Source organism: Mirounga angustirostris, unplaced genomic scaffold (assembly GCF_029215605.1).
Source record: "Mirounga angustirostris isolate CCGP_5_RB_7025 unplaced genomic scaffold, mMirAng1.0.hap1 SCAF_2, whole genome shotgun sequence".
Lineage (NCBI taxonomy): Eukaryota > Metazoa > Chordata > Mammalia > Carnivora > Phocidae > Mirounga > Mirounga angustirostris.
The window spans coordinates 107,570,139-107,596,517 of NW_026991710.1; the positions used below are offsets into that span (position 1 = coordinate 107,570,139).

Sequence of the window (26,379 nt, forward strand, 5' to 3'; positions counted from 1 at the left end):
AGAAAGCATCAGAGTAAAGCAATAACTACCTGTGAACAAAAGACTTAAAAAGGCTATGGTTGAAGATCCAATGTGAGTTAATTTGACCAGGGGTTTGGGTTATTTCTGTAGCATACAACATTTAAGAATAATAACTGGAATTTTAATTGATAACATTATACTGGTCATATTATGGACAGTGAGAATATTAAGAAATTGCTATGAACTTTGCAGAATTTCTGAAATATTTATATTAATGACATTTACCCATAGAGATATAATCTAGGGAAGGTTAAGCATCCCTTCTTACTTGACAATCATTTTTTTTATGCCATTCAATGTATGAATAAACCTAATTATTTTTTGGCATCTCTCTTTTTACAAAATGAAAGAACAAATCCCTTGTGATTTTCCAGAGGCCCTCTTGGAAATCTCATAGTCTGGGATCAAGATTTCACTTAGGATTTGATTTTGGGAAGGCAGAATGTCAACAAGTTTGAACAGTTGATTAAATAAGATCCTAGGTCACTGTGAAACAATCCTGAGCTACCTATTTAACCAAAATGACAATAAAAGAATTCAAAAGTAACTATAGGAGGTAACCTGATTGTAAAAAACCTTAGCTCTTTTAAAAAGTGAGAAGACTTGGTCCTCTTAAATAACTGAGGACATGATAAAAGTTGACCTAAAGTTGTGTCTTATTCTGATAAGACACAAAATCTTTATTTCCTAGACATATTATTCAAAAGGTAAAGAAAAACCTTTTACAATCTCTTATCAAGAGCAGACCAATAATCCAAGAAAATTTTATCATTTTTAATAGGGAGAAAACCAAAATCTAGTTTTGTATTAGTGTGCTTTTGATATCAAAGCTCATTTAAAAAAAAAAACAAAAAAACCTTATAAGTGAACCGGCTCTGACTGGCTGAATCTGAAGCAGCTTTGACCACATGAGGTAAAATTCCTTTTCTAAGATTCCTTTTCTGCAAACCTACAATATTTTATATCCATTCAGTTTTTGTCCTACACTTTTCCTCTTTCTCATTCTGAAATAACTAGTCATTTAATTTAGGACAAAATTACTCTTTTTCCCTAAAAGAAAACACGTCCTACATTCCTTGCTTTCTATTCATGCTAAGTTGTTTCTCTTTACCCTTATTATTTGTGGTAGTTTTATTTACATATACTTATTATAATTTTTAGCCATTAGTAACCTTTTATTAAACAGAGAAAATGGGGAAGTAGAGAATTGTGAATTGTCTGTTGTATACCATTATTCTGCAGCAGATTGGCAAATTTTATGAGTATATTATTTGTATTAGTCAGGGTTCTCCAGAGAAACAGAACCAATAGGATATATATGGATATATATATAAGAAGATTTTTTTCTTTTAAGAGAAGATTTATTATAGGAGTTGGCTCATGCAGTTATGGTGGCCAAGAAGTGGTATCTGCCATCTACAAATTACAGAACCAGTGGTATAATTTAGTCTGAGTCTTTTTTTTTTTTTAAGATTTTATTTATTTATTTGACAGAGAGAGAGACAGCGAGAGAAGGAACACAAGCAGGGGGAGTGGGAGAGGGAGAAGCAGGCTTCCCGCCGAGCAGGGAACCCGATGCGGGGCTTGATCCCGGACGCTAGGATCATGACCTGAGCCGAAGGCAGACACTTAACGACTGAGCCACCCAGGTGCCCCTAATTTAGTCTGAGTCTTAAGACCTAAAAATTAAGAGACCAATGGTATAAGTCCCAGTCTGAGTCCAAAAGCCCAAGAACCAGGAGCTCTGATGTCCCCAAGAGCAGTAGAAGATAGATGTGTCAGCTCAAGTAAAAAGAGGGAATTTTCTTTTTCTTCACCTTTTTCTTCTATTCAGGTTTTTGATGGATTGAATGATGCCCACCAGCACTGGTAAGGGCAGTCTTCTTCACTCGGTCTACTGATTCAAACCCTATCTCTTCCCAGACACCCTCACGGACACACGAGGAAATGGTGTTTTACCAGCTATCTAGATATCCCTGAGCCCTGTCAAGTTGACACATAAAATTAGCCATCACTCCATCTCACAATTTTTATGGGTATATGTTTCCTTATAGTACAACTTTTCAATGTGGCAAAAAGAACTTATTAACAGACCCAAATATGTTTAGCTTCTCTGTGCCATATTAAAATAGGAAGCCAAAAATATATAAACTTCAATTTATATTTAGTGATGAATGTTTCAGGAGTTTATCTTACTTAGAAATGATCTAGATAGGGACGCCTCGGTGTCTCAGTTGGATAAGTATCTGCCTTCAGCTCAGGTCATGATCTCAGGGTCCTGGAATTGAGCCTGGAGTCAGGCTCCCTGCTCAGTGGGGATTCTGCTTCTCCCTCTCCCTCTGCCTGCCACTCCCCCTGCTTGTACTCTCTCTCTTTCTCTCAAATAAATAAATAAAATCTTTAAAAAGAAAAAAAATTTGGGATAATTTCTATGCTTCTTTTTTAAAATTTTTTAAAAATTTCTATGTGTCTGATAGTTTTAGGATTATTATTTTTTTAAGATTTTATTTATTTATTTGACAGAGAGAGACACAGTGAGAGAGGGAACACAAGCAGGGGGAGTGGGAGAGGGAGAAGCAGGCCTCCCGCAGAACAGGAAGACCAATGCGGGGCTCGATCCCAGGACCCTGGAATCATGACCTGAGCCAAAGGGGAATTTTAAAAGGAGCCACTCAGGTGCCCCTAGGATTATTTTATTTATTTAAGTTTGTATTTATCTCTAAGCCAATTTGAATAGAGTTCCTTTATGGGATTTTGTGAATTAATTTGGTAATACCATCTGGAAGTAGAAAAATGTCACATATACATGACATTATACATGCATAAATATACACAAACATACAGATAGACACAAATAGAGATCAAATAGCTTTCATTGTAAAATTTTAGCCAGTATTAAAGTTCTAAGATTTTATTTATTTATTTGAGACAGAGAGAATGAGAAACAGAGAGCATGAGAGGGAGGAGGGTCAGAGGGAGAAGCAGACTCCCCGCCGAGCAGGGAGCCCGATGCGGGACTCGATCCCGGGACTCCAGGATCATGACCTGAGCCGAAGGCAGTCGCTTAACCAACTGAGCCACCCAGGCACCCAGCCAGTATTAAAGTTCTAAACAGTAATATAAACTGACTGGTTTATATGAAATACTTGGGACACATCTTTGTTCCACTTTATCTTTTTATCTGAATTATGTTTCTGACAAATGGGACAAGTTGAGCTTAACCACTCAATACTTGTGGAGGAGATTAAGATTTTCTTTTGCTCTGATACGTAATTTTATGGAGCCTGTGGACTAAATTTTAGGTGAGAGCTTGAGGGGACATCAATCCCTTGTTTGAATGTTTACAAAGCACATCTGAGTGGATAAAATATCCAGTCTATTTATAATCAGCCTTCTTTATCCTTTTTATTTTTTTAAGATTTTATTTATTTATTTGACAGAGAGAGACACAGTGAGAGAGGGAACACAAGCAGGGGGAGTGGGAGAGGGAGAAGCAGGCTCCCCCTGAGCAGGCAGCCCGATGCGGGGCTCGATCCCAGGACCCTGGGATCATGACCTGAGCCGAAGGCAGACACTTAACGACTGAGCCACCCAGGGGCCCCTTCTTTAACCTTTTTAGCCTCAGGTAGTTGCTTCCAGGGTCCCTGAGTTTCTTAAGAGCCTCCAATGGGGGCAGGAGCTTAAAGTTCTAGTGATTATGGGGATTTGAGGGCCTGGAGTGGGACAGGAAAGCTCTGGAGGGGTCGATAGGAGGATGGAGGAGGCAGGAGTTGGAAGGTGGACATATCAAAAGGTTCAGGGTACGAAGGGAAGATCGAAGGTGGTAAAAGGAGTAGAGGCGATGGAAAAAGAGAGGTCTTAGATGAGCCAGTTAGGAGAGATCCTAAGTTCCAAATTATCCTTTGTGAAATCACATCAACTAGAAAGAAAGTGGGCAGAATTAGTGCCACAGTGGTAGAGCATATAGTTAACAGGAGTTTGAGAAGGAGGCTTCAGTTGACTGAGACATTCCCACCGCAGAAGCAGGATCAAACAGAGAAAACAAAGAGGCTTCACAAGGAGCCAGGAAACAAATTTCCAGCCTAGGAGTCAAGAAATAAATCACGCTTGAAACAAAGTGCTAGGAAGAAATTTCCAACCCAAGAATCGGGGAGTGAATCTCCTTTTGAAAGTTCCAGAAAGAATTTCCAGCTCAGGAGGTATCTTTCGAAGAGGAAAACCTGTGACTGCATGTAACCCGGCCTCAGAGAGTATACTCAGAATCCTAAGAAATCAAAATCTGCCCTTACAGTGCTTCAGTGGACTGTCATCCAAAGCACTGACTTAGTAGTCAGACTCACCAACAGATCCCCAATCAGTCAGGACTGAAGACAAAGGCTTCAAAGATGTGCACTTGGGATCCTGGGTGAAGGGTCCAGGGGTCTGATGATGAATCGGATCCTGAGTGGCAGGATCATAACTGTTAAAGAAAAAGTTATTCTGACATCTGTTAAAGCAATAAGGAATACTTTATTCGGGACTATTACAATAGGTGTCAAGACTGTGGCAATAGAGTTGAGAGATCAGGCTCTGCTCTGAATACAGCAAGGACAATGGAGATTATAGCCAAGGAGCAGAGTGAGGAGTCTGGGGATGGAGAATTACTAAGAGGAGATACCCACAATAGGGGGATTCTTGTTAATTGACTTCACAGGATTCTTGCTGAAGGCAGGCCACGATGCTCCTGTATCAAGGGTGGGAGATTCTCTCTAAACTGACTTAAGACTCTTGTTACAATTGGGCTATATAGCCAGGATGGGGGTCATGGTTCCGGCCTGGTCAAGAAGAAGGTCAGAGGAGTCTGCTTACTGTCTGACCAAGGAGAGAGTCTTTGTCAATATTTGTGAGTATCTGAACTTGCCCGTGAGTATTCTGGTGCTAAAGGGAGAGTGACATTAAGTAGCAAATAAAGAATACCATCAGAGGTAGAGAAAGAGACAATGGAAGAGAGGAAAAAGCTTTACATTTTAGTAGCTTTGATGGTATTTGTTTCTTGCTTTTTAAACAAAGTGCTCTGCATTTTCATTTTGTACTGAGCCCACAAACTGTGTAGCCGGTCCTGTATACTACCCAGGGAGCATGTGTACACATGCATCCATTTTCCTGGGATTCTATTTCCTCAGGCATAAACTGGAGAAGAGGTTAGTCTGAAAATCCTACTTGCCATAATCTGGTTTCCTTATCTCCTTGCAAACAAATGCTTGGATAAAGCCAATCAAATATCTTCAGAGAAAGGGATAATTTTCAGGCATGAGGCAGCTGAAATTCAGATTGTGGAGGAAAATATTTTCTTTATCTGGAGAGGCAAGGTTCCGCCGATAATGAACTAATTTAAAGGACTAAGCACAACGTTAACGTCAGTTTTTGCGTTTGTGTAACGTGCTGATTCAGAGCATCCCTGAGGGGTGATGCTATGGTCTGAAAGTTCATGTTCCCGCAAAATTCATATGTTGAAACCCTGGCCCCAAAGGTGATGGTGTTAGTAGGTGGGGCCTTTCAGAGTTACTTAAGTCATATGAGAGGGGCTCTCATGAAGGGTTTGATGCCTTGTGAAAGAGGCTCCAGGGAGACCCCTAGCCCCTTCCACGATGTGGGACAGAGTGAGAAGGCACCAGGTGTGAACAAGGAAGAGGGCTCTCACCAGAATGTGATCACGCTGCTACCTTGATCTTGGAATTTCCAGCCTCCAGAAGAGTGAGAAATAAATTCCTGTTGCTTAGAAGCTGCCCAGTCTATGCTATTTGGTTATAGCAGCCCAAATGGACTGAGCAGTGTGGGGACTGACTGAGCTTATGTTTGTATCACTAAAAGATTTACCAAAATAGTACTTCCAGGAAAGAAATGAGGACTTGACCTAAGGACAAATGCCAGTTCCGTGCTGACACTCAAAATGCAGAAGCAAGCCCCCAATTTGCAGACTTCCAGCTTTAAACACTTGAAATAGAGACTCCACTAATTCCCTGATCGCAGAAGTTTTTGCTGCTGTAATTATGATACTAAAATTCTTTTATTTTATTTTCACCTGGCTTTACAGTGTGCAGTTTGTCTTTGGCTCACACTTTTCTGCCTTCTGAACTTGCCCTTCTTTACTTTCTTACCTTCTTCACTTTCTCATTTGAAGAACAGGACAAACCTCACATGAGAGGTGAGAATGGGTCATTACTATTGAAAATAAAATTATTCCCTGATCTCTCCTTTCGGTCTCCATTTTAAATATTTACAAAAACATATCGTATCTTAGTCTCTAGGTAAAACAGGATAATAAATGGATTCACAGTCTAGTGTTTTCATTCTAAAAAATTACTGCTTTATGAAAAGTTCTGCACGTGTGTCCCAAGTGATTATTCATATTGCAGTCTAATCTCCCTTTGGCCAGAATATTTTACAAGGAACTGCTCCTTGCCCCAAATTCGTGCCCCAACATTTCCTTTCTTTCTTCTTTACGAAACATTTTCCCATTTTAGCAGGTTTTACACCCTGTTGATATAAACATCCAAGTTTTAAAGTTTCTATGCCTGACATTTCATTTTAGTTTAAAGACATCAAAGCTGTAAGTAACCTCAGAATAGCAAATAGTATTCTTTTAAAGAGCTAATGCTAACAGTTGATAGCGGCTGTCTGCAGCGCATTGAGAAGTACTGCAAGGGCACATCTGAGTTTAGCAAAAACAGAAAGTCACGGTGGATTAAGGCTGTCTAGCCTGAGAGTGGGACGGGGCGTGATGGCACAGGAGCCACTTTCTAAACCCCCCCCCCCCGGCTCCAAGGGAGGGTAATGTGACATTTTCAAACACCGTGGTGGAAACAGCCTCTGGTAGGAACCAATTAAGAGTTTGGATTGAGAAGGCCTTTCTCAATGCCTCTAACACCTCACAACGGCGACCTCTTGGCTGCTAATTATGTATTCTTCCTCCGTCCAGTTGGTTACCTTTTGATGATTCGCCTGCTATTTTACATAACCCGTGATGGAATGGATGATAGAACATCTTATTAAGGTGTAACACAAATCTGTCAAATGTGACCTTAATTGAGCCAATAGGTGCAAATACCTGTTCAGGTTCACATATTTCTCTAGAATCTTATAAGGGAAGAGAAAGAATAAACAGAGATCAAGACCAGAGAGTGGACGTAACACATGTGTTTGTACATTCTAGATTACTGAATTTGTTCAAGCTGCCGGTGGTGACGTGATCCAGGTGGAAGGGAAAAGGGCAAGTCAGAAGACCATGATAACTGCAACTTTGATGAAAAAACTGATAGAGGATGGGTTTAAGATTTGGGCAAAATTAAGCTTGTACTTTTTTGCTGTGCCTATCTCTGATTACTGATAATGAGCGTCAGGATATTGAAATTGAAGTTACATATAAATCTTCTCAAATGCCTTGGTTTATCATTTAGTTGTTACTTCAACCTATCATGATAGAGATGTTTATTTGACATGAGGTTTCCTAAAGTCTGACATGAATCCTTTTGATTTGGAGACAGTGTGTGTACTCACAGCCTTTAGGTAACACATCTGCAAATATACAGAGCCTGCGTTCTTGAGTGGATCTCTGCTGATTTTAAAGATTTAAGAAGGATAGAGGAAGCAGAGGTCTAGTTTTACTTAAAGAGACCCCAGGAATAAAAACCTAGGTCAGGTTCTCTGTAAGCTGCTGTTGAATTAACTTCAGTTCCAAGAGCTGAATTGGGTCAGACTAACCTCCAGGTGCTGGGATTCCTAAAGGTGACTTACCTTCAGAAGACTCAAATCAGGATAACCTCAGAAGTCTACTAACCAAGGAGAATCCTGCCTAGTGAAATCAACCCTAAAATAGCTCTTCCCTCTCATGGCAACCTCAGTTTCCTCTAAGATCCACACAGGAGCAAGCCAAGAAGTTATTACATATCTAAATCAGTGTTTTGAGCAAAATATGAGAATGTATGTTGGGTTAAAGGGCATAGGGAATCTTTTTGGTGATGTTGTGATGGCTCTTCATTTTGTATTCTTTGAGTAGGGAACTGTTTGGAAGGAAACTCCTCAACGTAAACCACAGTGGCTTCTGTGATTGGCAGTGATGCTTGAGAAATATGTTGGTTGACACTCGGACTTTTTGAACTATGTGTCCAAGTATTTGTATAAAATACTGCTGTGAGGGGCCCTTATGTAAAGGTGTCTATAAACATTTTCATTCTCTTATGAATAATCACTGTAGTACGGAAGAAAAAAACCAAACAGTAGGAAGGAGTTCAGTATCCTAAGTCGCTGTGCCCCATCCAAATCTGCTCTAAAAGTCTCTATGGAAGAACCGGGAATCTGATTTTAATGACCTGGATGGGTTCTTGCATTGTAAGTGTACAAAAGACTATGTTGAGAAAGCTTAGTGCTCTGAATCACCCAATGTACTTTATACATTTATTTAGAGAAGAATAGTTTAGTTTTAATTATTTATGATAATAGCTCTCAGTGCACTAGTAAATGTCCTTGGGTACATATTTTGTAAAAGTAATGAAGTCTTTGTAATGTGAGCTTTCTCTTTAGCTATAAGCTGCCCTCTCTTTACTAAAGAACCAGGGCAGAAGAGTGTGTCTGTGTTTTTTTTTTTTTTTTTAAGATTTTATTTATTTATTTGAGACAGAGAGAATGAGAGACAGAGAGCATGAGAGGGAGGAGGGTCAGAGGGAGAAGCAGACTCCCTGCCGAGCAGGGAGCCCGATGCGGGACTCGATCCAGGGACTCCAGGATCATGACCTGAGCCGAAGGCAGTCGCCCAACCAACTGAGCCACCCAGGCGCCCTGTGTCTGTGTTTTTATATGAGAGTGTATATAAATTACCAGGCTTGAGATTTAGCAAGATGTTACTGAACTGCATCAAGAATTTCTAAAACTTATTCCTGAATATACTCATTACTGCCATCCTCCAATCACCCTCCTTCTCAACCATAACATTAGCAACCTGACCAGAGAAAATATCACCGTGTGGGAGATGAGCAGCCTGTCAGAATATTTTTGTTGTTGTTGTTTCTCAGTGTTTTTCATGTTGTTCTTCCTCTGTTGCTAGAGTCTTCTGGTATTGTGATAAAACACACAGCAAGAATGTAAATCTACTATATTTCCCCTCTGACTTAAGTTATCTATATATGGTAGCTTATGGGTAAGTCTTAAGTCAAGGAAACTTTTTCTTTTCTATTACTTCTTTCTTCTACTCTTCTCCCTCTGTTTCCTCTGCATGGGATTAGCTTTTTATTTCCCCTTCTAGGAAATTTCCACACACCAAAAGCAGAGAGAGTGTCCAGAGGGCAACCAATGTGCACACATCATCCATGTAGCTCACAACTGGAAGGGCTAAGACCACCAAAATTATAGGTTCTGCTTCACACTTTTTTAGTAGCCCTCTGTAATTGTCTAGTTAGAAGTCCTGGAAACCTTGATGATGGTAATGATCAATATTCACATTACAGTGACTAGAGCAAAACCCTAGCACACTTTGATTTAATATCAGCAGCATTTGTTCTTTACAGGTGACCTAAAAGGTGCTGGTGTGTTGTGGTTTGCAACAGGAGTTCCTATGTCATGGGGGTTTGGTGAGAATTACATGAGACAATGCCTTTTAAGTATTCTGCAGGAAAGAATCAGCCAACCTAGAAAGCTGGTGGGTGAGAATCACTTGGTTAGTGAACAAACCTAGTCATCTTAACTACTGATGTTGGAGATTTGGAGACTCAAGAAGTTTCCAGATTCAGCTCTTAAAATTTGACTATAAAATGTTATTGCATTTAGGTTCCCATCACTCCATAGGCTCCAACACAGAAAGCAAATATTAAGAAAGTTTATATGTGGGGCGCCTGGGTGGCTCAGTTGGTTAAGCGACTGCCTTCGGCTCAGGTCATGATCCTGGAGTCCCTGGATCGAGTCCCGCATCACGCTCCCTGCTCGGCAGGGAGTCTGCTTCTCCCTCTGACCCTCCCCCCTCTCATGTGCTCTCTCTCATAAATAAATAAATAAAATCTTAAAAAAAAAAAAAAGAAAGTTTATATGTAATTGCCTCATTCTCAAATGAGATTCCACATATTATAGTCATTCAGACAGGAGAAACAGTTCCAGTAATATCCAAATTATCCACCTACAAATTAGACATGACTTCTGTGTAAGTAAAGGAGACTGACCAGTTTTGCTTAAAAATTTTCTGTCCCCAGAAAAAGAAGTCCCAGACACTGGATTTGAAGTAAATGGTTCACCAATGAATTAGAAGCAATAGCAGAAACCAGAGAACGTGATCATGGGCAGGGAACTCTTGAGGGGCAAATGCAGTGATGATCCATGAGGCAATAATGCCAGAAAGGACATGTGGGGAACACACTGGACTGCTCAGGCACCCTGCTACATGTGGATGGGTACAGAATGGGGAGCAGTTTCTTTTTTTTTTTAATTTTTTTTAGATTTTATTTATTTGAGAGAGAGAGACAGAGATAGTGAGATAGAGAGCACAAGTGGGGAGGAGAGGGAGAAGCAGGCTCCCCGCTGAGCAGGGAGCCCGATGCGGGGCTTGATCCCAGGACCCTGAGATCATGACCTGAGCTGAAGGCAGACGCTTAACTGACTGAGCCACCGAGGCGCCCCCTGATCAAGACTTTAGACCTAACTATGATTTCACAAGAAATATAAGAGACAGTGGAACATATTTTTGGGTTTTTTTTAAACAAACAAATAACACTGAGGATGAAATCAGCAAAATCGAGACTGTGGGAAACTCAGTAAATAACAAAAACAAGTTTCTTTAATTAAAAATAAAATTACGAGGGGCGCCTGGGTGGCTCAGTTGGTTAAGCCACTGCCTTCGGCTCAGGTCATGATTCTGGAGTCCCAGGATCGAGTCCCGCATCGGGCTCCCTGCTCGGCGGGGAGCCTGCTTCTCCCTCTGACCCTCCCCCCTCTCATGTGCTCTCTCTCTCAAATAAATAAATAAAATCTTAAAAAAAAAAAAATAAAATAAAATAAATAAATAAATAAATAAAATTACGAGATGAAACAGGTAGAGATGGGTAGAAGATGTAAAAAAAGAAAAATGTAAGACAATGAAGACAATTAAGTATGAACACTGACTAGATATTTGATAATATTAAGGAATTATTGTTAATTTTCCTTAGGTGTGATGATAGTATTATAATGATGTTTTTTAAAAAAGAATCCTTATCTTGTAAAGATACATAGTAAAATATGTATAGGTAAAATGATATGTTGTCTAGAATTTCTTTTTATTTATTTATTTTATCCTTTTTAAAGATTTTATTTATTTATTTGTCAGAGAGCGAGAGAGAGCACAAGCAGGGAGAGGGGCAGGCAGAGGGAGAAGCAGCCTCCCTGCTAAGCAAGGAGCCCCATGAGGGACTCGATCCCAGGACCCTGGGATCATGACCTGAACCAAAGGCAGATGCTTAACCGACTGAGCCGTGTAGGTGTCCCTGCTATCTAGAATTTCTTCAAAATAATCAGAAGTGTGGGTTGCCTGGGTGGTTCAGTTAGAAAAGCATGCAACTCTTGGTCTTGGGGTGGTGAGTTTGAGCCCCATGTTGGGGGCAGAGATTACTTAAATAAATAAATACACTTAAAAACAAAACAATCAGAGGTGTAACAAAATTGGCTATTTATTTATACCTGATGAAGGTGATGATGAATACATGGGGAAGTTTATATTATTATCTCTATTTGTATGTGTTTGAGAAATCTCATCATATATTTTTTTAATTAGTGGAAACCGCTAAAAGAAATGAAACATCATAGCCTCCAAACAGTATAGCAGGAGGGAAGGATAGAGAGGGCCAGGGGAAAAACAAAAACCAAAAAACAGTAAACGTTGTTAATCTAATAGAAAGTGGGAAAGAAGGAAGAAAAAAAAGTTTCCCAAATAGTAGCGTCTCCTGGTAAGTGAAAGCTCTTCACTAAGCCTTGCATACCCATGTTTAGAGTCTGTAAACCTAGTCTCTGTAGTGAAAGTGCATTTTAAGCTAGGACACTGGGTTCTATTCTGGCCCTCCTTGTGGCAAGTGGTGGAGCTTCTTTGGGCCAAAGGTGTGCATGGATCCTCAGGCTATGTTAAGAGCCCGGACATCCTTTGACCATTGGCAGCCTTGTGACAGCTGGCTGGAGCTAGAGATTCAGTTTGCTGCCACAGAAGAAAGCCAAGCCAACTGGGTCACATGAGGAAGTAACCTGAGCCCTTTGCTCCAACCTGGTGAGCAAAGTTTCGTTTTGCCTGGTGCTGTTGTGGCTATTCAAGGATAGCCAAATGTGTATGACCAAATGAAACAGCCGACCCCAAGACACTATTGGAAGAGCATCAAGTCTTCTACAAACTTTTGAAATATGATTTGGCAAGTTTCTAGTAAAAGTGATTTTCAGCCTATTTGAATGAAAAGGAAGGAAATGGGGTGAATACCACAAAGATGGCTGCATCTTAGTGACCACATTTTCAGAGGACGTGGGAATCTTGAAGAGGAAGAAAACCTTTCTTCACTCTCTCAAACATTGTTGTGAATTTAAGCTCTTTTCTTCTTTCCTGGTTCATCCTTTCAACAGCTTTCTAGTTATTTTCCCATATGTTCTCCGATTTTTTTTTCCCATTGGATTTTTTTTTAAAGTAGAACTGTACTTATTGCCATCTACAAAGCCCTGCATTAATTCCCATACCTCTCACTATGCAGCTTTCTTATTGAATTTCCCATTTCCATTCCTGCTCCCATTGCCTCCTTGCAAAACTTTGTCTTTTTTAAAAAAAAAATCTCCTCTTTTTCATCTGAATTTCCATTATCTTATTCCCTCTGAAACTCTATTCTGTTCTTGCTCTTCTCCTCTCTAGTGCATATAATGTCCATGAAAGGATTAAGTAGCAAAACACTCTCAGAGTAAGATCAGAATGTGTTGTGATGTGGAAAAACTTCTATATTAACTACTTTATTGGTTGAAGTTTTTGTCCCTTTTTATCCTCCTGGAGCATTTACTAGATATAATGTCTGGATTTTTCTTTGTTTTGTTCATAAAATCTCTTAGGGCTCTAGAAGGCAGGTTGCCTTTTCCTTTCTAAGTTGCTTCTCAATTCTATTATCACCTTAAGTGGCATCTGTTGAAGATGAGAAGAAAGAATTCAGAGAAAGACTAGACTGAGAAAAAAAGTATCTGTGTTACCTACCTAATCCCAGCCTGGGCTTTGATAAAGTCATAACTAAGTTTTCCTGTGGGAAATTGAGGTAAGTCAGCATCGGTACTAAATAATACATTTTGATGATAATGGAGATCTAGAACTCTTCTAAAAAGGGAAAACTACATGAAAGAAAGGGAGAAAAAGAAATTATTTTTTTAAAAAAGGGAAAGTAATAAAGGTCCCAGGTAACAGACCCACAAATTATTTGGGTAGAAGTAACTAAACTTACTACATCAACGCTAACTACTTTGCATATATTCATTGTTAACCTTCTTAACAAACTTATGGGGGAGGTACCATTATTAGCCCAACTGTGCAGGTGGGAAAATTGAATCATAGAGAGGTTAAATCTCTTACCTGTGGTTACACAAGTAGTAGCTCTGGGATTTGACCCCAAGCAGTCTGGCTACACTGTTCATGTAATTAACCACAGTAGCATTTGGTTTTTTATAACAATTAGTACTTGCTTTTCACAAATAAACCTTTAAATGAAGTTTATTTCACTAATATTTCAGTAGAAAGGTGAGTTTCAAGATATGGGCAACCTAAAAATTTTGTGTGAACCTGATCACATTCCAAATCTTTGTTCACATCCATGATTCCAATGAAGTTGTCATAAAGAATGTTTGGGGCACCTGAGTGGTGCAGTTGGTTGAGTGCCCAACTCTTGGTTTCAGCTCCGGCCATGATATCAGGGTGGTGAGATCAAGCCCCACGTCCAGCTCTGCCCTCAGCACGGAATCTGCTTACAACTCTTTCTCCCTCTGCCCCCCTACCCCACTCGCATGCTCACAAGCTCTCTCTCTAATAAATAAACTTTTTTTTTTTAAAAGAATGCTTAAAAATAAGTCACAAAGTTTTCATGGTAGCAGTAAGGAACATAAGACAATTACTAAATGATGGTTTTCAGAGAAAAATACTTTATGTGCAAAATTCTAAGTAAAACCATAACATAGAACATAATTCAAAAATTTAAAAAAGCTAGAAAAGAGGGGCATCTGGGTGGCTCAGTAGGTTAAGTAAGCATCCCATCAGACTCTTGATCTCAGCTCAGGTCTTGATCTCAGGATTATGAGTTCAAGTCCTGTGATGGGCTCCAAGCTGGGTATGTAGACTACTTAAAAAAAAAAAAAAAAGCAAAATATGAATCTGTTAAGGTTAAATTCTAAGAAATCAGAATCTATATACTGGAAGAAAATAAGTGATTTTAAAAATCCATATGCAAATTTTAATTTAGAGGAATTTTATTTAAAAAATTTTAAGTTATTTATTTTTTTAAGCAATTTCTACACCCAACATGGAGCTTGAACTCACAACCCTGAGATCAAGGGTCACGTGCTCTTCCAACTGAATCAGCCAGGCACCCCTAGAGGAATTTTGATATAGAAATATATAGCTGAGACATGGATGTGCTATTGATGAAGGTATTTCAGGTAATTGTCATATGATATAAATTTACTAATGCTGATAGTAGTAAGGATAAAACTCAAGTATATAAAACAAAGTAGGAATTATCTATCACTCAGAGAAGGAATTATCTGTGAAATGCAAGATTTTGATTATGAGCCAGAAAAAAGTCTATTGAGCCTTACTGTTAGCTCTTTTTCTTGAGAGGCCATAGAAAAGCTATCTTGTGTTGTTTACAGTGAATCGTCTATAATCATTTAATGGTTGGCAATGAATTTGCTGGGATAGCTGAGTGATTATCAATTCTTATACTACACAGACCAATATTCCATCATTAAACTTTAGGCATAGATTTCAGGTGGCTGGGAGGAGCTAGAAGAAGCTGACCAAGTTGCTTTTCTGACATCCTCATGGCAGGTGCTATGGGACAATAAACTGATACTGTATCTCATGGTTAAATATCTTTTATTATTTTTTAAAAAGATTTATCCACTTAGATGCTCCTGGGTGGCTCAGTCAGTTGAGTATCCAACTCTTGGGTTTCAGCTCAGGTCATATCTCAGGGTCGTGGAATCGAGCCCTGAGTCTGGCTCCACGCTCAAAGGGGAATCAGCTTGAAGAAGATTCTCTCCCTCTGCCTCTACCCCCACATGCATACATGCTCTCTCTCTATCTCTCAAATAAATAAATAAAATCTTTAAAGTATAGATTATTCCAAGAGGGAGTACACTTTGAGGATGACTTAGACTCACCTGTTCAATAATTTGTTCTTAGTTCTACTCTAGTCACATCAGTGGATGTTATATGTGGCTACTAGACCTTGATAACAGACTTGGAACTTTTACCATGGTCTCTTTATTTTCTCACTAATATAGGGTTGAGTTAGTGGCATTGTGGTACAAAAAAAAATTTTTTTAAGTTTTTATTTTAATCACCCTGTGCTAATCACAGCAAGTGCACTCCTTAATCCCCATCATCTATTTAACCCATCCCCTAACCCACCTCCTCTCTGGTAACCATCAGTTTGCTCTCTATAGATACAAGTCTGTTTCTTGGTTTCTCTCTCTGTCTCTGTCTCTTTCTTGTTTTGTTTCTTAAATTCCACATATGAATGAAATCATATGGTATTTGTCTTTCTCTGACTTATTTTGCTCAGTGTTACACTCTCTAGCTCTATCCATGTTGTTGCAAATGCCAAGATTTCATTCTTTTTTATGGCTGAATAATATTCCATTATATATGGGTATATCTATTCCAGTATATATACATATATATACACATGTATATCATACTTCTTCTTTATCCATTCATCAATCAATGGACACTTGGCCTGCTCCATAGTTTGGCTATTGTAAATAATACTGCTATCAGCATATGGATGCATGTATCTCTCTGAATTCGTGTTTTTGTAGTTAGAGTAGTTCTATTTTTAACTTTTTGAGGAAACTCCATACTGTTTTCCACAGTGGCTTCACCAGTTTGCATTCCCACCAACAGTGCACAAGGGTTCCTTTTTCTCCACATCCTCAACCAACACCTGTTATTTCCTATGTTGCTGATTTTAGCCATTCTGACAGGTGTGAGGTGGTGTCTCATTGTATTTTTGATTTGCATTTCCCTGACGATAAGTGATGATGACCATCTTTTCATATGTCTGTTGGCCATCTGGATGTCTTCTTTAGAAAAATGTCTATTCATGTCTTCTGCCCATTTTTAAATTGGATTATTTGTTTTTTGGGTGTTGAGTTTTATAAGTTCTTTATATATTTTGGATACTAGCCCTTTATTGGATATATCATTTGCAAATATCTTCTCTCATTCTACAGGTTGCCTTTTAGTTTTGTTGATTGTTTCCTTCTCTGTGCAAAAGTGTTTTTTTTTTTTTCTTTGAGGTAGTCCTAATAGCTTATTTTTGCTTTTGTTTCCCTTGCCCCAGGGGACCTATCTAGAAACAAGTTGCTTCTGCTGATGTCAGAGACATTACTGCCTATGTTCTCTTCTAGGATATTGTGGTTTCAGGTCTCACATTTAAGTCTTTCATCCATTTTGAATTTATTTTTGTGTATGGTGTAAGAAAGCAGTCCAGTTTCATTCTTTTTCTGTTCCTGTTCATTCTTCCCAACACCATTTGTTGAAGAGACTGTCTTTTGTCCATTAGACATTCTTTCCTGCTTTGTTGAAAATGAGTTGACCATAGAGTTGAGGGTCCATTTCTGGGCTCTCTATTCTGTTCCATTGATCTATGTGTCTGTTTTTGTGCCGGTTCCATACTGTTTTGATCACTACAGCTTTGTAATATAACTTGAAGTTTAGGATTGCGATGCCTCCAGCTTTGCTTTTCTTTTACAAGACTGCTTAGGCTATTTGGGGTCTTTTGTGGTTCCATATAAATTTTCGGATTGTTTGTTCTAGCTCTGTGAAAAATGCTGTTGGTATTTTGATAGGGATTGCATTAAATTTACAGATTGCTTTGGGTTGTATAGACATTTTAACATTATTTTTTCTTTTATTTTAGGGAGGGGGGAAGAGGGGCAGAGGGGAGAGAGAAGGAGAGAATTTCAAGCAGACTCCACACTGAGTATGCAGCCCAAGGAGGGGCTCAATCTCACGACCCTGAGATCATGACCTGAGCCGAAACCAAGAGTCAGACACTTAACTGATTGAGCCACCCAGGTGCCCCAACATTATTTGTTCTTCCAGTACATGAGCATGGAATGTCTTTCCATCATCTTTAATTTCCTTCATCAGTGTTTCATAGTTTTCAGAGTATAGGTCTTTCACCTCCTTGCTTAGGTTTATTTCTAGATATCTTATTATTTTTGTGCAATTGTAAAAGGGATTGTTTTCTTAATTTCTTTTCCTGCTGCTTCGTTGTTAGTGTATAGAAATGCAACAGATTTCTGTACATTGATTTTGCATACCGTGACTTTACTGAATTCATTTTTTTTAGTTCCAGTATTTTTTTTGGTAGAATCTTTTGGGGTTTCTATATAGAGTGTTACATCATCTGCAAATAGTGAATTTTACTTCTTCCTTGCTGATTTGGATGCTTTTATTTCTTTTTGTTGTCTGATTGCTGTGGCTAGGACTTCTAGGACTATGTTGAATTAAAGTGGTAAGAGTGGACATCCTTGACCCTAGGGGAAGGCCTCTCAGTTTTTCCCCATTGAGGATGATATTAACTGTGGGTTTTTTGTATATGGCCTTTATTATATTGAGTTATGTTCCTTCTAAACCTACTTTGTTGAGGGTTTTTATCATGAATGGATGTTGTACTCTGTTAAATGCGTTTTTTTACATCTATTGAAAAGATCATGTTTCTTCTCCTTTGTCTTATTGATGTGATGTATCACATTGATTCATTTCTGAATATTGAAACATGCTTGCAACCAGCAATAATTCCCACTTGATCATGGTGAATGATTTTTTTCAATGTCTTGTTGGATTTGGTTTGCTAGAATTTTGTTGAGGATTTCTGCATCTATGTTCATCAGAGACAGTGGCCTGTAGTTCTTTTCAGTGGAGTCTTTATCAGGTTTTGGTATCAGGGTAATGCTAGCCTTATAGAATGAATTTGGAAGTTTTCCTTCCTCTTCTATTTTTTGGAATAATTTGAAAAGAATAGGCACCTTCTTTAAATGTTTGGTAGAATTTGCCTGTGAAGCCATCTGGTCCTGGACTTTTGTTTCTTGGGAGGTTTTGATTACTGATTCAATTTCTTTGCTGGTAATCAGTCTGGTCAAATTTTCTATTTCTTCCTGTTTCAGTTGGTAGGTTGTATGTTTCTAGGAATTTATCCATTTCTTCTAGTTGTCCAATTTGTTGGCATATAGTTTTTCATAATATTCTCTTACGCTTATGTGTATTTCTGTGGTGTTTATTGTTATTTTTCCTCTTTCATTTGTGATTTTATTTACTTGAGTCATTTTTTTTTTCTGCTTGATAAGTCTGGCAAGAGATTTAGCAATTTTATTGTTTTTTTTTTTTTCAAAGAACTAACTCCTGGTTTCATTGATCTGTTCTATTGGGGTTTTTTAGTTTCTATATCATTTATTTCTGCTCTAATCTTTACTATTTCTTTCCTTCTGTTGGCTTTAGGTTTTGTTTGCTGTTCTTTTTCTAGCTCCTTTAGGTGAAGTTTAGGTTGTTTATTTGAGATTTTTTTTGCTTCTTGAAGTAGGTCTGTATTGCTCTAAACTTCCCTCTTAGAACTGCATTTACTGCATCCCAAAGGTTTTGAACCATTCTGTTTTCATTTTCATTTGTTTCCATGTAATTTTTTATTTCTACTATATTTCCTGGTTGACCCATTCATTGTTTAGTAGCATGTTATTTAACTTCCATGTATTTGTGGTCTTTCCAAATTTTGTTCTTGTTGTTGACTTCTAGTTTCACAGCATTGTGGTCAGAAAAGATCCATGGTATGACTGCAATCTTTCTTAATATGTTGAGCCTTGTTTTGTGGCCTAATATGTGATTTATTCTGGAGAATGTTCCATGTGCACTTGAAAAAAATGTGTATTCTGCTGTTTTACAATGGAATGTTCTGAATATATCTGTTAAATCCATCTTGTGCAGGGATGCCTGGGTGGCTCAGTAGGTTAAGCATCTGCGTTTAGCTCTGGTCATGATCCCAGGGTCCTGGGATCGAGCCCCATGTCAGGCTCCTTGCTCAGCAGGGAGTCTGCTTCTCCCTCACCCTTTGCCTGCCACTCCCAGCACTTGTGCTCTCTCTCTCTCTCTGTCAAATAAATAAATAAAATCTTTATTTTTTTATTTTTATTTTTTTTAAAGATTTTATTTATTTATTTGACAGAAAGAGACACAGCGAGAGAGGGAACACAAGCAGGGGGAGTGGGAGAGGGAGAAGCAGACATCCCGCGGAGCAGGGAGCCCGATATGGGTGTCCCAATAAATAAAATCATTAAAAAAAAAAATCCATCTGGTCCAGTGTGTCATTCAAAGCCATTGTTTCCTTGTTGATTTTCTATTTGATAGATATATACTTATTGCTATTTTAATTCTTGTTTTGTGGTTGTTTCTGAAGATTTTCTCTCTGATTCTTGTGTTTCTCTCTTTAATGGTTTGCTGGTTTTCTTTAGTGATATATTTGGATTTCTTTTTCTTTATTCTTTGCAAATTTATTGGTGGTTTTTGATTTGTGGTAACCATCAGGTTTGTATATGGCCTCTGCATATAGCAGTCTATATTAAGTTGAAGGTTGTTTAAGTTTGAACCTATTCTTTACTCCTCTCCTCCACACATTTTAGGTATAAGGTGTCATATTTTACATCTTTTTATTTTGTGAATTCCTTGACTGATTTTTTACAGAAATATTCATTTTACTTCTTTTGTGTTTCCTAACTTCACATTGTCATTTTTGGCCTCTCCCTTCCACTCAGAGAGTCCCCTTTAATATTTTTTGCAGAGCTGGGTTAGTGGTCATGAACTCCTTTAGTTTTTGTTTGTCTGGGAAACTCTTTATCTGTCCTTCTATTCTCAGTGATAGCCTTGCTAGATAGAGTATTCTTGGCTGCAGGTTTTTCCCATTTAGCACTTTGAATGTATCATGCCACTGCTTTCTGGCTTGGAAAATTTCTGCTGAAAAATCTGCTGATACCTTTTGGACTTTTCTTTGTATGTAACTGTCTGGTTTTGTCTTGATGCTTTTAATATTTTTTATCATTATATTTTGCCATTTTAATTACAATATGTCTTGGTATGGATCTGATTTTGTTGATTTTTTTGGGGGTTTTCTGTGCTTCCTGGATCTGGATATCTGTCTCCTTCCCTAGATTAGGGAAGTTTTCAGGTATTCTTTTTTCTTTTTTTTTTTTTTTTAAGTTTTTACTTATTTATTTGAGAGAGAGGGAGAGAGAGAAAGCGCACAAGCAGGAGTGGGGAGGCAGAGGGAGAGGGAGAAGACAAGGGGCTTGATCCAGGACCCTGAGATCATGACATGAGCTGAAGGCAGATGCTTAACCAACTGAGCCACCCAGGCATCCCCAGGTATTATTTCTTTAAATAAATTATCTGCCCCCTTTCTCTCTTCTTCTGGGACTCCTATTGTACGAATGTTATTATGTTTGATGGAGTCACTGAGTTCCCTAAGTATATTCTCATTTTGCATAATTCTTTTTTTCAGCTTGATTACTTTCCATTACTCTGTCTTCTAGGTCACTAATTCATTCCTCTGCTTCTTCCAACCTGCAGTTCATTCCATCAAGTGTGTTTGTCATTTTGTTTATTGAAACTTTTATCTCTGCAATGTTATTTCTTATCTCTGTGTAATGGTCTCATTGATGTCCTCCACTTCTTTCTCAAGTCCAGTGAGTATCCTTATGATCATTGCTTTAAATTTTCCATCAGACATGTTACTTATATCTATTTCACTTAAATCTCTTGCTGTGGCCTTGTCCTGTTCATTCATCTGGGACAAATTCCCTTGTCTTCTCATTTTGTCTAAGTCTCTGTGCCTGTTTCTCTGTGTTCGGAAAGTCAGCTATGTCTCCTGTTCTTGAGGGTAATGGCTTTATAAAGAAGAGGTCCTATAGTGCCCTGCACTTTAGGGTCCCCTGTTCCCTAGGGCCTGGCACTTCCTGGGGTGTCTCCAGTTTGTGCTGCATGTGCTTTCCTGTTGTGTCCTGGTTGCTTTATTTTTCAGGATAGTCATCTGCAGAGGCTCTCTTTGCCTGTTGTGGGCAGTGTTTGATCCCTGGCCTGAAAGTGGTCTAATGTTGGTAGGGGTTTGGACCAGTCTTCTGGGGGAGGGAAACCACTATGCTGGGACTGAGGCGAACATGACTGGAAAGGGTAGTTCCCCTGAAGTGTGGGCCATGAGTCTTGGTGTAAGCAACTTAGGTAACAAGTGTGGGTATTGTGCTGGTTCCCATGTGACTCTGTGCTAATGCTGAGAGGCCAGTGGGGGTGGTGTGGGTGGGGGAGGTGTGTGTGTGTGTGTGTGTGTGTGTGTGTGTGTGTGTGAAATGGCACATTCCAGGTCCTTTGTTTCTGGAGGGGTTTCTCCATAAATGCTGCCTCTCTGGGACATGCTCTGAGATGAACAACTAACCTCTCCACTGTGTGCTGCAGGAGCTCTTCAGATCTTTGTTTCCATACTGTAAGTCTGTGGGCTGTTTGCCCTGCCTCTTCTCCAGCCCCAATGTCCTCTGAGCTATCCCAGAGCCAAGCACACTGACCCTTAAAACTCCAGGCTTTAAACCCCACTCATTGCAAGAACTCACAAAATTCAGGTCCTTTTGCTTTCCAAGCCAATTGCTACGGGGATTTGTTTTCCCTGCGCATTCATTCCCCTGTGTGAGAGTCTGTCTCTCACCCTTCTCTGTGACTGTAGCTCCTTCCCCACCACAGTGAGCACAGTCCATTTGTCTCCCAAGTCATGTCTCCACACTTACTTCCTTGAGTGGCTTCTACTCAAACTTTAGTTGTGGAGTTTGTTTTGCCCGACTTCAGATTGATTTCTGGGATATTTAGGATGATATGATAGTTATAGTTGTATTCGTGGGACTAGGCAAGCCTAGGCTCCTCCTATTCTGCCACCATCTTTCCCTCTGTTGGTACAAAATTATTTTGATGTATGTGTATGCATTCATGCCTGTTTTTCCTATTTAATATTATAAATATTCTGGAAATTTTTTTCTGACCCATTAACTTTTTAAGCTTAATTTTTAAAAATTTTAAATAGATAATTTACATAATCCAATTTTTTAACAATTTAAAAGTGTATACAGTAAGCAATCTTTCTCCCTCTCTGTTCCCATTCCAAACCACCCATTCCCACTTCTGCAAACAACCAATGTTATTAGATTTTGTGTATCCTTTCAGAGATATTTTAAATATATACAAGAAAAACAATGTATAGATAAACTTTTTTCACACATGTGATAGTCTATTTTGCACACTTTTTACAACGTTGTTTTTAGGCAACAATAAATCCTGATTATCTTCTAACACTTTCTCTACCTAGGTGCTCTCTATCCTCTCTCTTCCCACGCTCCCATTTCTCACCCTTGATATGCATTTGCTCTGCACTTTTGTATGCCGGAATTACATTAGTCTATTCACTAACTAGTTTAGTTCTTATTGTGCTAAATCTTGTATGTGTTTATCCATTCAATGTTGCCCATTTAAATGTAAGCCTCCAACTGATGTAACATATGCACTTATGTCTTTTTTGGGTACAAAATTTAGCATAGCACCAAGAATAATTGTGAGTTTATATAGAATACTCATGAAAGAAATTGAGGAGGACACAAAGAAATGGAAAAACGTTCCATGCCTATGGACTGGAAGAACAAATATTGTGAAAATGTCTATGCTACCTAGAGCAATCTACATATTTAATGCAATCCCTATCAAAATACCATCAACTTTTTTCAGAGAAATGGAACAAATAATCCTAAAATTCGTATGGAACAAGAAAAGACCCCGCATAGCCAGAGGAATGTTGACAAAGAAAACCAAAGTTGGTGGCATCACAATTCCGGGCTTCAAGCTCTATTACAAAGCTGTAATCATCAAGACAGTATGGTACTGGCACAAAAACAGACACATAGATCAATGGAACAGAATAGAGAGTCCAGAAATGGACCCTCAACTCTATGGTCAACTAATCTTTGACAGAGCAGGAAAGAATGTCCAATGGAAAAAAGGCAGTCTCCTCAACAAATGGTGTTGGGAAAATTTGGACAGCTACATGCAGAAGAATGAAACTAGACCATTTCCTTACACCACACACAAAAATAGACTCAAAATGGATGAAAGGCCTAAATGTGAGACAGGAATCCAACAAAATCTTTGAGTAGAACACAGGCTGCCACCTCTTTGACCTCAGCCACAGCAACTTCTTCCTAAACACAGCACCAAAGGCAAGGGAAGCAAGGGCCAAAATGAACTATTGGGATTTCATCAAGAAAAAAAGTTTTTGCACAGCAAAGGAAACAGTCAACAAAACCAAAAGACAACTGACAGAATGGGAGAAGATATTTGCAAATGGCATATCAGATAAAGGGCTAGTATCCAAAATCTGTAAAGAACTTATTAAACTCAACACCCAAAGAACAAATAATCCAATCAAGAAATCGGCAGAAGACATGAACAGAGATTTCTGGAAAGAGGACATCCAAATGGCCAACAGACACATGAAAAAGTGTTCAACATCACTAGGCATCAGGGAAATCCAAATCAAAACCTCAATGAGATACCACCTCACACCAGTCAGAATGGCTAAAATTAACAAGTCAGGAAACGACAGATATTGGCGAGGATGCGGAGAAAGGGGAACCCTCCTATACTGTTGGTGGGAATGCAAGCTGGTGCAGTCACTCTGAAAAATGGTATGGAGGTTCCTCAAAAGGTTGAAAATAGAGCTACCCTACGACCCAGCAATTGTACTACTGGGTATTTACCACAAAGATAAAAATATAGTGATCCGAAGGGGTACGTGCACCCCAATGTTTATAGCAGCAATGTCCACAGTAGCCAAACTATGGAAAGAGCCAAGATGTCCATCAACAGATGAATGGATAAAGAAGATGTGGTATGGGGTGATGGTGCCGACGGGTCAGAAGCCTAGAGGTGGTGGCAAAATGGTAGCGCCTGAGGAGCGGGATCTAACCCAGGAGCAGACAGAGAAGCTGCTGCAGTTTCAGGATCTGACTGGCATAGAATCTATGGATCAATGTCACCATACCTTGGAACAGCATAACTGGAACATAGAGGCTGCTGTACAGGACTGATTGAATGAGCAAGAAGGTGTACCACCTCCATCCTGACCCGTGCAAGTTAATACAGCTGACCACAGGATCTGCAGTTATGTTGTCTCGAGACCACAACCAAGGGGGCTGCTTGGATGGGGTTATTACTTGATAATGCTTCCATTCCAGTTTACCTATTACACATTACTTGATATATTTAGGTTTGCTCTGCGTTTTATATGGCCTGACCCTCGCAGCCGGGTCACTGACCCCGTTGGGGACATTGTTTCATTTATGCACTCTTTTGAAGAGAAATATGGGAGGGCACACCCTGTCTTCTACCAGGGAACGTACAGCCAGGCACTCAATGATGCCAAGTGGGAGCTTCACTTCCTTTTGCTTTATCTTCATGGAGATGATCACCAGGACTCTGATGAGTTCTGTTGCAACACACTCTGTGCACCTGAAGTTATTTCCCTAATAAACACTAGGATGCTCTTCTGGGCATGCTCCACAAATAAACCTGAGGGATACAGGGTCTCACAGGCTTTACGAGAGAACACCTACCCATTCCTGGCCATGATTATGCTGAAGGATGGGAGAATGACTGTGGTGGGATGGCTAGAAGGCCTCATTCAACCCGATGATCTCATTAACCAGCTGACATTTATCATGGATGCAAACCAGACTTACCTGGTGTCAGAACGGCTTGACAGGGAAGAACGAAACCAGACCCAGGTGTTGAAACAACAGCAGGATGAGGCCTATCCGGCCTCTCTCAGGGCTGACCAGGAGAAAGAAAGGAAGAAACGAGAGGAGCGGGAGCGGAAGCGGCGGAAGGAGGAGGAGATGCAACAGCAGAAGTTGACAGAAGAGAGACGGCGGCGGAATTTACAAGAGGAAAAGGAAAGGAAGTTGGAGAGCCTGCCCCGGGAGCCTTCCCTTGATGACCCTGAAAGTGTCAAGATCATTTTCAAATTACCCAATGGTTCTCGAGTAGAGAGACGATTCCACTTCTCACAGTCTCTAACAGTAATCCACGACTTCTTATTTTCCTTGAAAGAAAGCCCAGAAAACTTTCAGATTGAAGCCAACTCTCCCCGGAGGGTGCTGCCCTGTATCCCTTCAGAGGAGTGGCCCAACCCCCCCACGCTGCAGGAAGCAGGACTCAGCCACACAGAAGTTCTCTTTGTTCAGGACCTAACAGATGAATGACACTTTTTTCTTCCTCTCCCCTCCTACCCTAATCCCTAAAGGAAATGGAAAAACAAAAACAAAACAAGAGAGAGAAATTCATATTATTATTATTATAATACAATATATTTTTTTAAAAGACTGCTGCATCCTAAGGAAGGATCAGAAACCATGCTGCCTAAAAGAGTCACCACCTGTGTGTGCGCGCGCGAGGTCAGCAATGAACGTTTCCGCTGTCAAGCCCACCCTCCCCTACTGCTTCTGCACCAAGCACCTTCCAACGAAAGGAGACTGTTCGCCTCCAACCCAGTCATTGTCCCTACTGTGGAAGGGGACATTCCCACTAGTTCTCGTTCGTTCCTGCTTTTATGGAAAATAAAAGTGAAAAAACCTCCATTATCCAGCTACTGCAGCATCTCCTGAAGACTTGCTTCTTCCACCACCGGAGAAGAGAGGGAAGAGAAGGCACAGAACAGAGATGTTCCTTGAACTTCCCACAATTTATAAATAACTTCCAAATGTTTTCTGTTGCTTTGTAATGACCAAAGGAATGAGGCTGACATAGGTGTTTTTTTTCCTTAACTTTATTTGATAAGAGCCAATTCTTAAGCCCATGAATTCATGCCCTGGGTTCCTTAGCCCACAAGACTGTAATAAAGGTGCCCTGGGCTGGTTTGTGCTTAAAAAAAAAAAAGAAGATGTGATACACACACACACACACACACACACACAATGGAATATTATGCAGCCATCAAAAAACACGAACTCTTGCCATTTGCAATGACGTGGATGGAACTAGAAGGTATTATGCTAAGCGAAATAAGT

General features: G+C 39.5%; 2 protein-coding genes across 6 annotated transcripts in view; both read left to right on the forward strand.

Annotated features, from left to right (window-relative positions):
• The window catches only part of LOC123847540 (FAS-associated factor 2-like), a 94,314-nt gene extending 68,058 nt beyond the window's left edge, over window positions 1-26,256 (forward strand). Inside the window, 1 exon segment of the mRNA XM_045879390.3 lies at window positions 23,045-26,256. Within this exon segment, the coding sequence (XP_045735346.2) occupies window positions 23,998-25,575 (1,578 nt within the window). The 5' untranslated portion in view covers window positions 23,045-23,997 and the 3' untranslated portion in view covers window positions 25,576-26,256.
• JADE1 (jade family PHD finger 1) overlaps window positions 1-26,379 on the forward strand; it is a 293,290-nt gene that overhangs the window by 163,471 nt on the left and 103,440 nt on the right. The gene's annotated exons all lie outside the window — the stretch shown is intronic.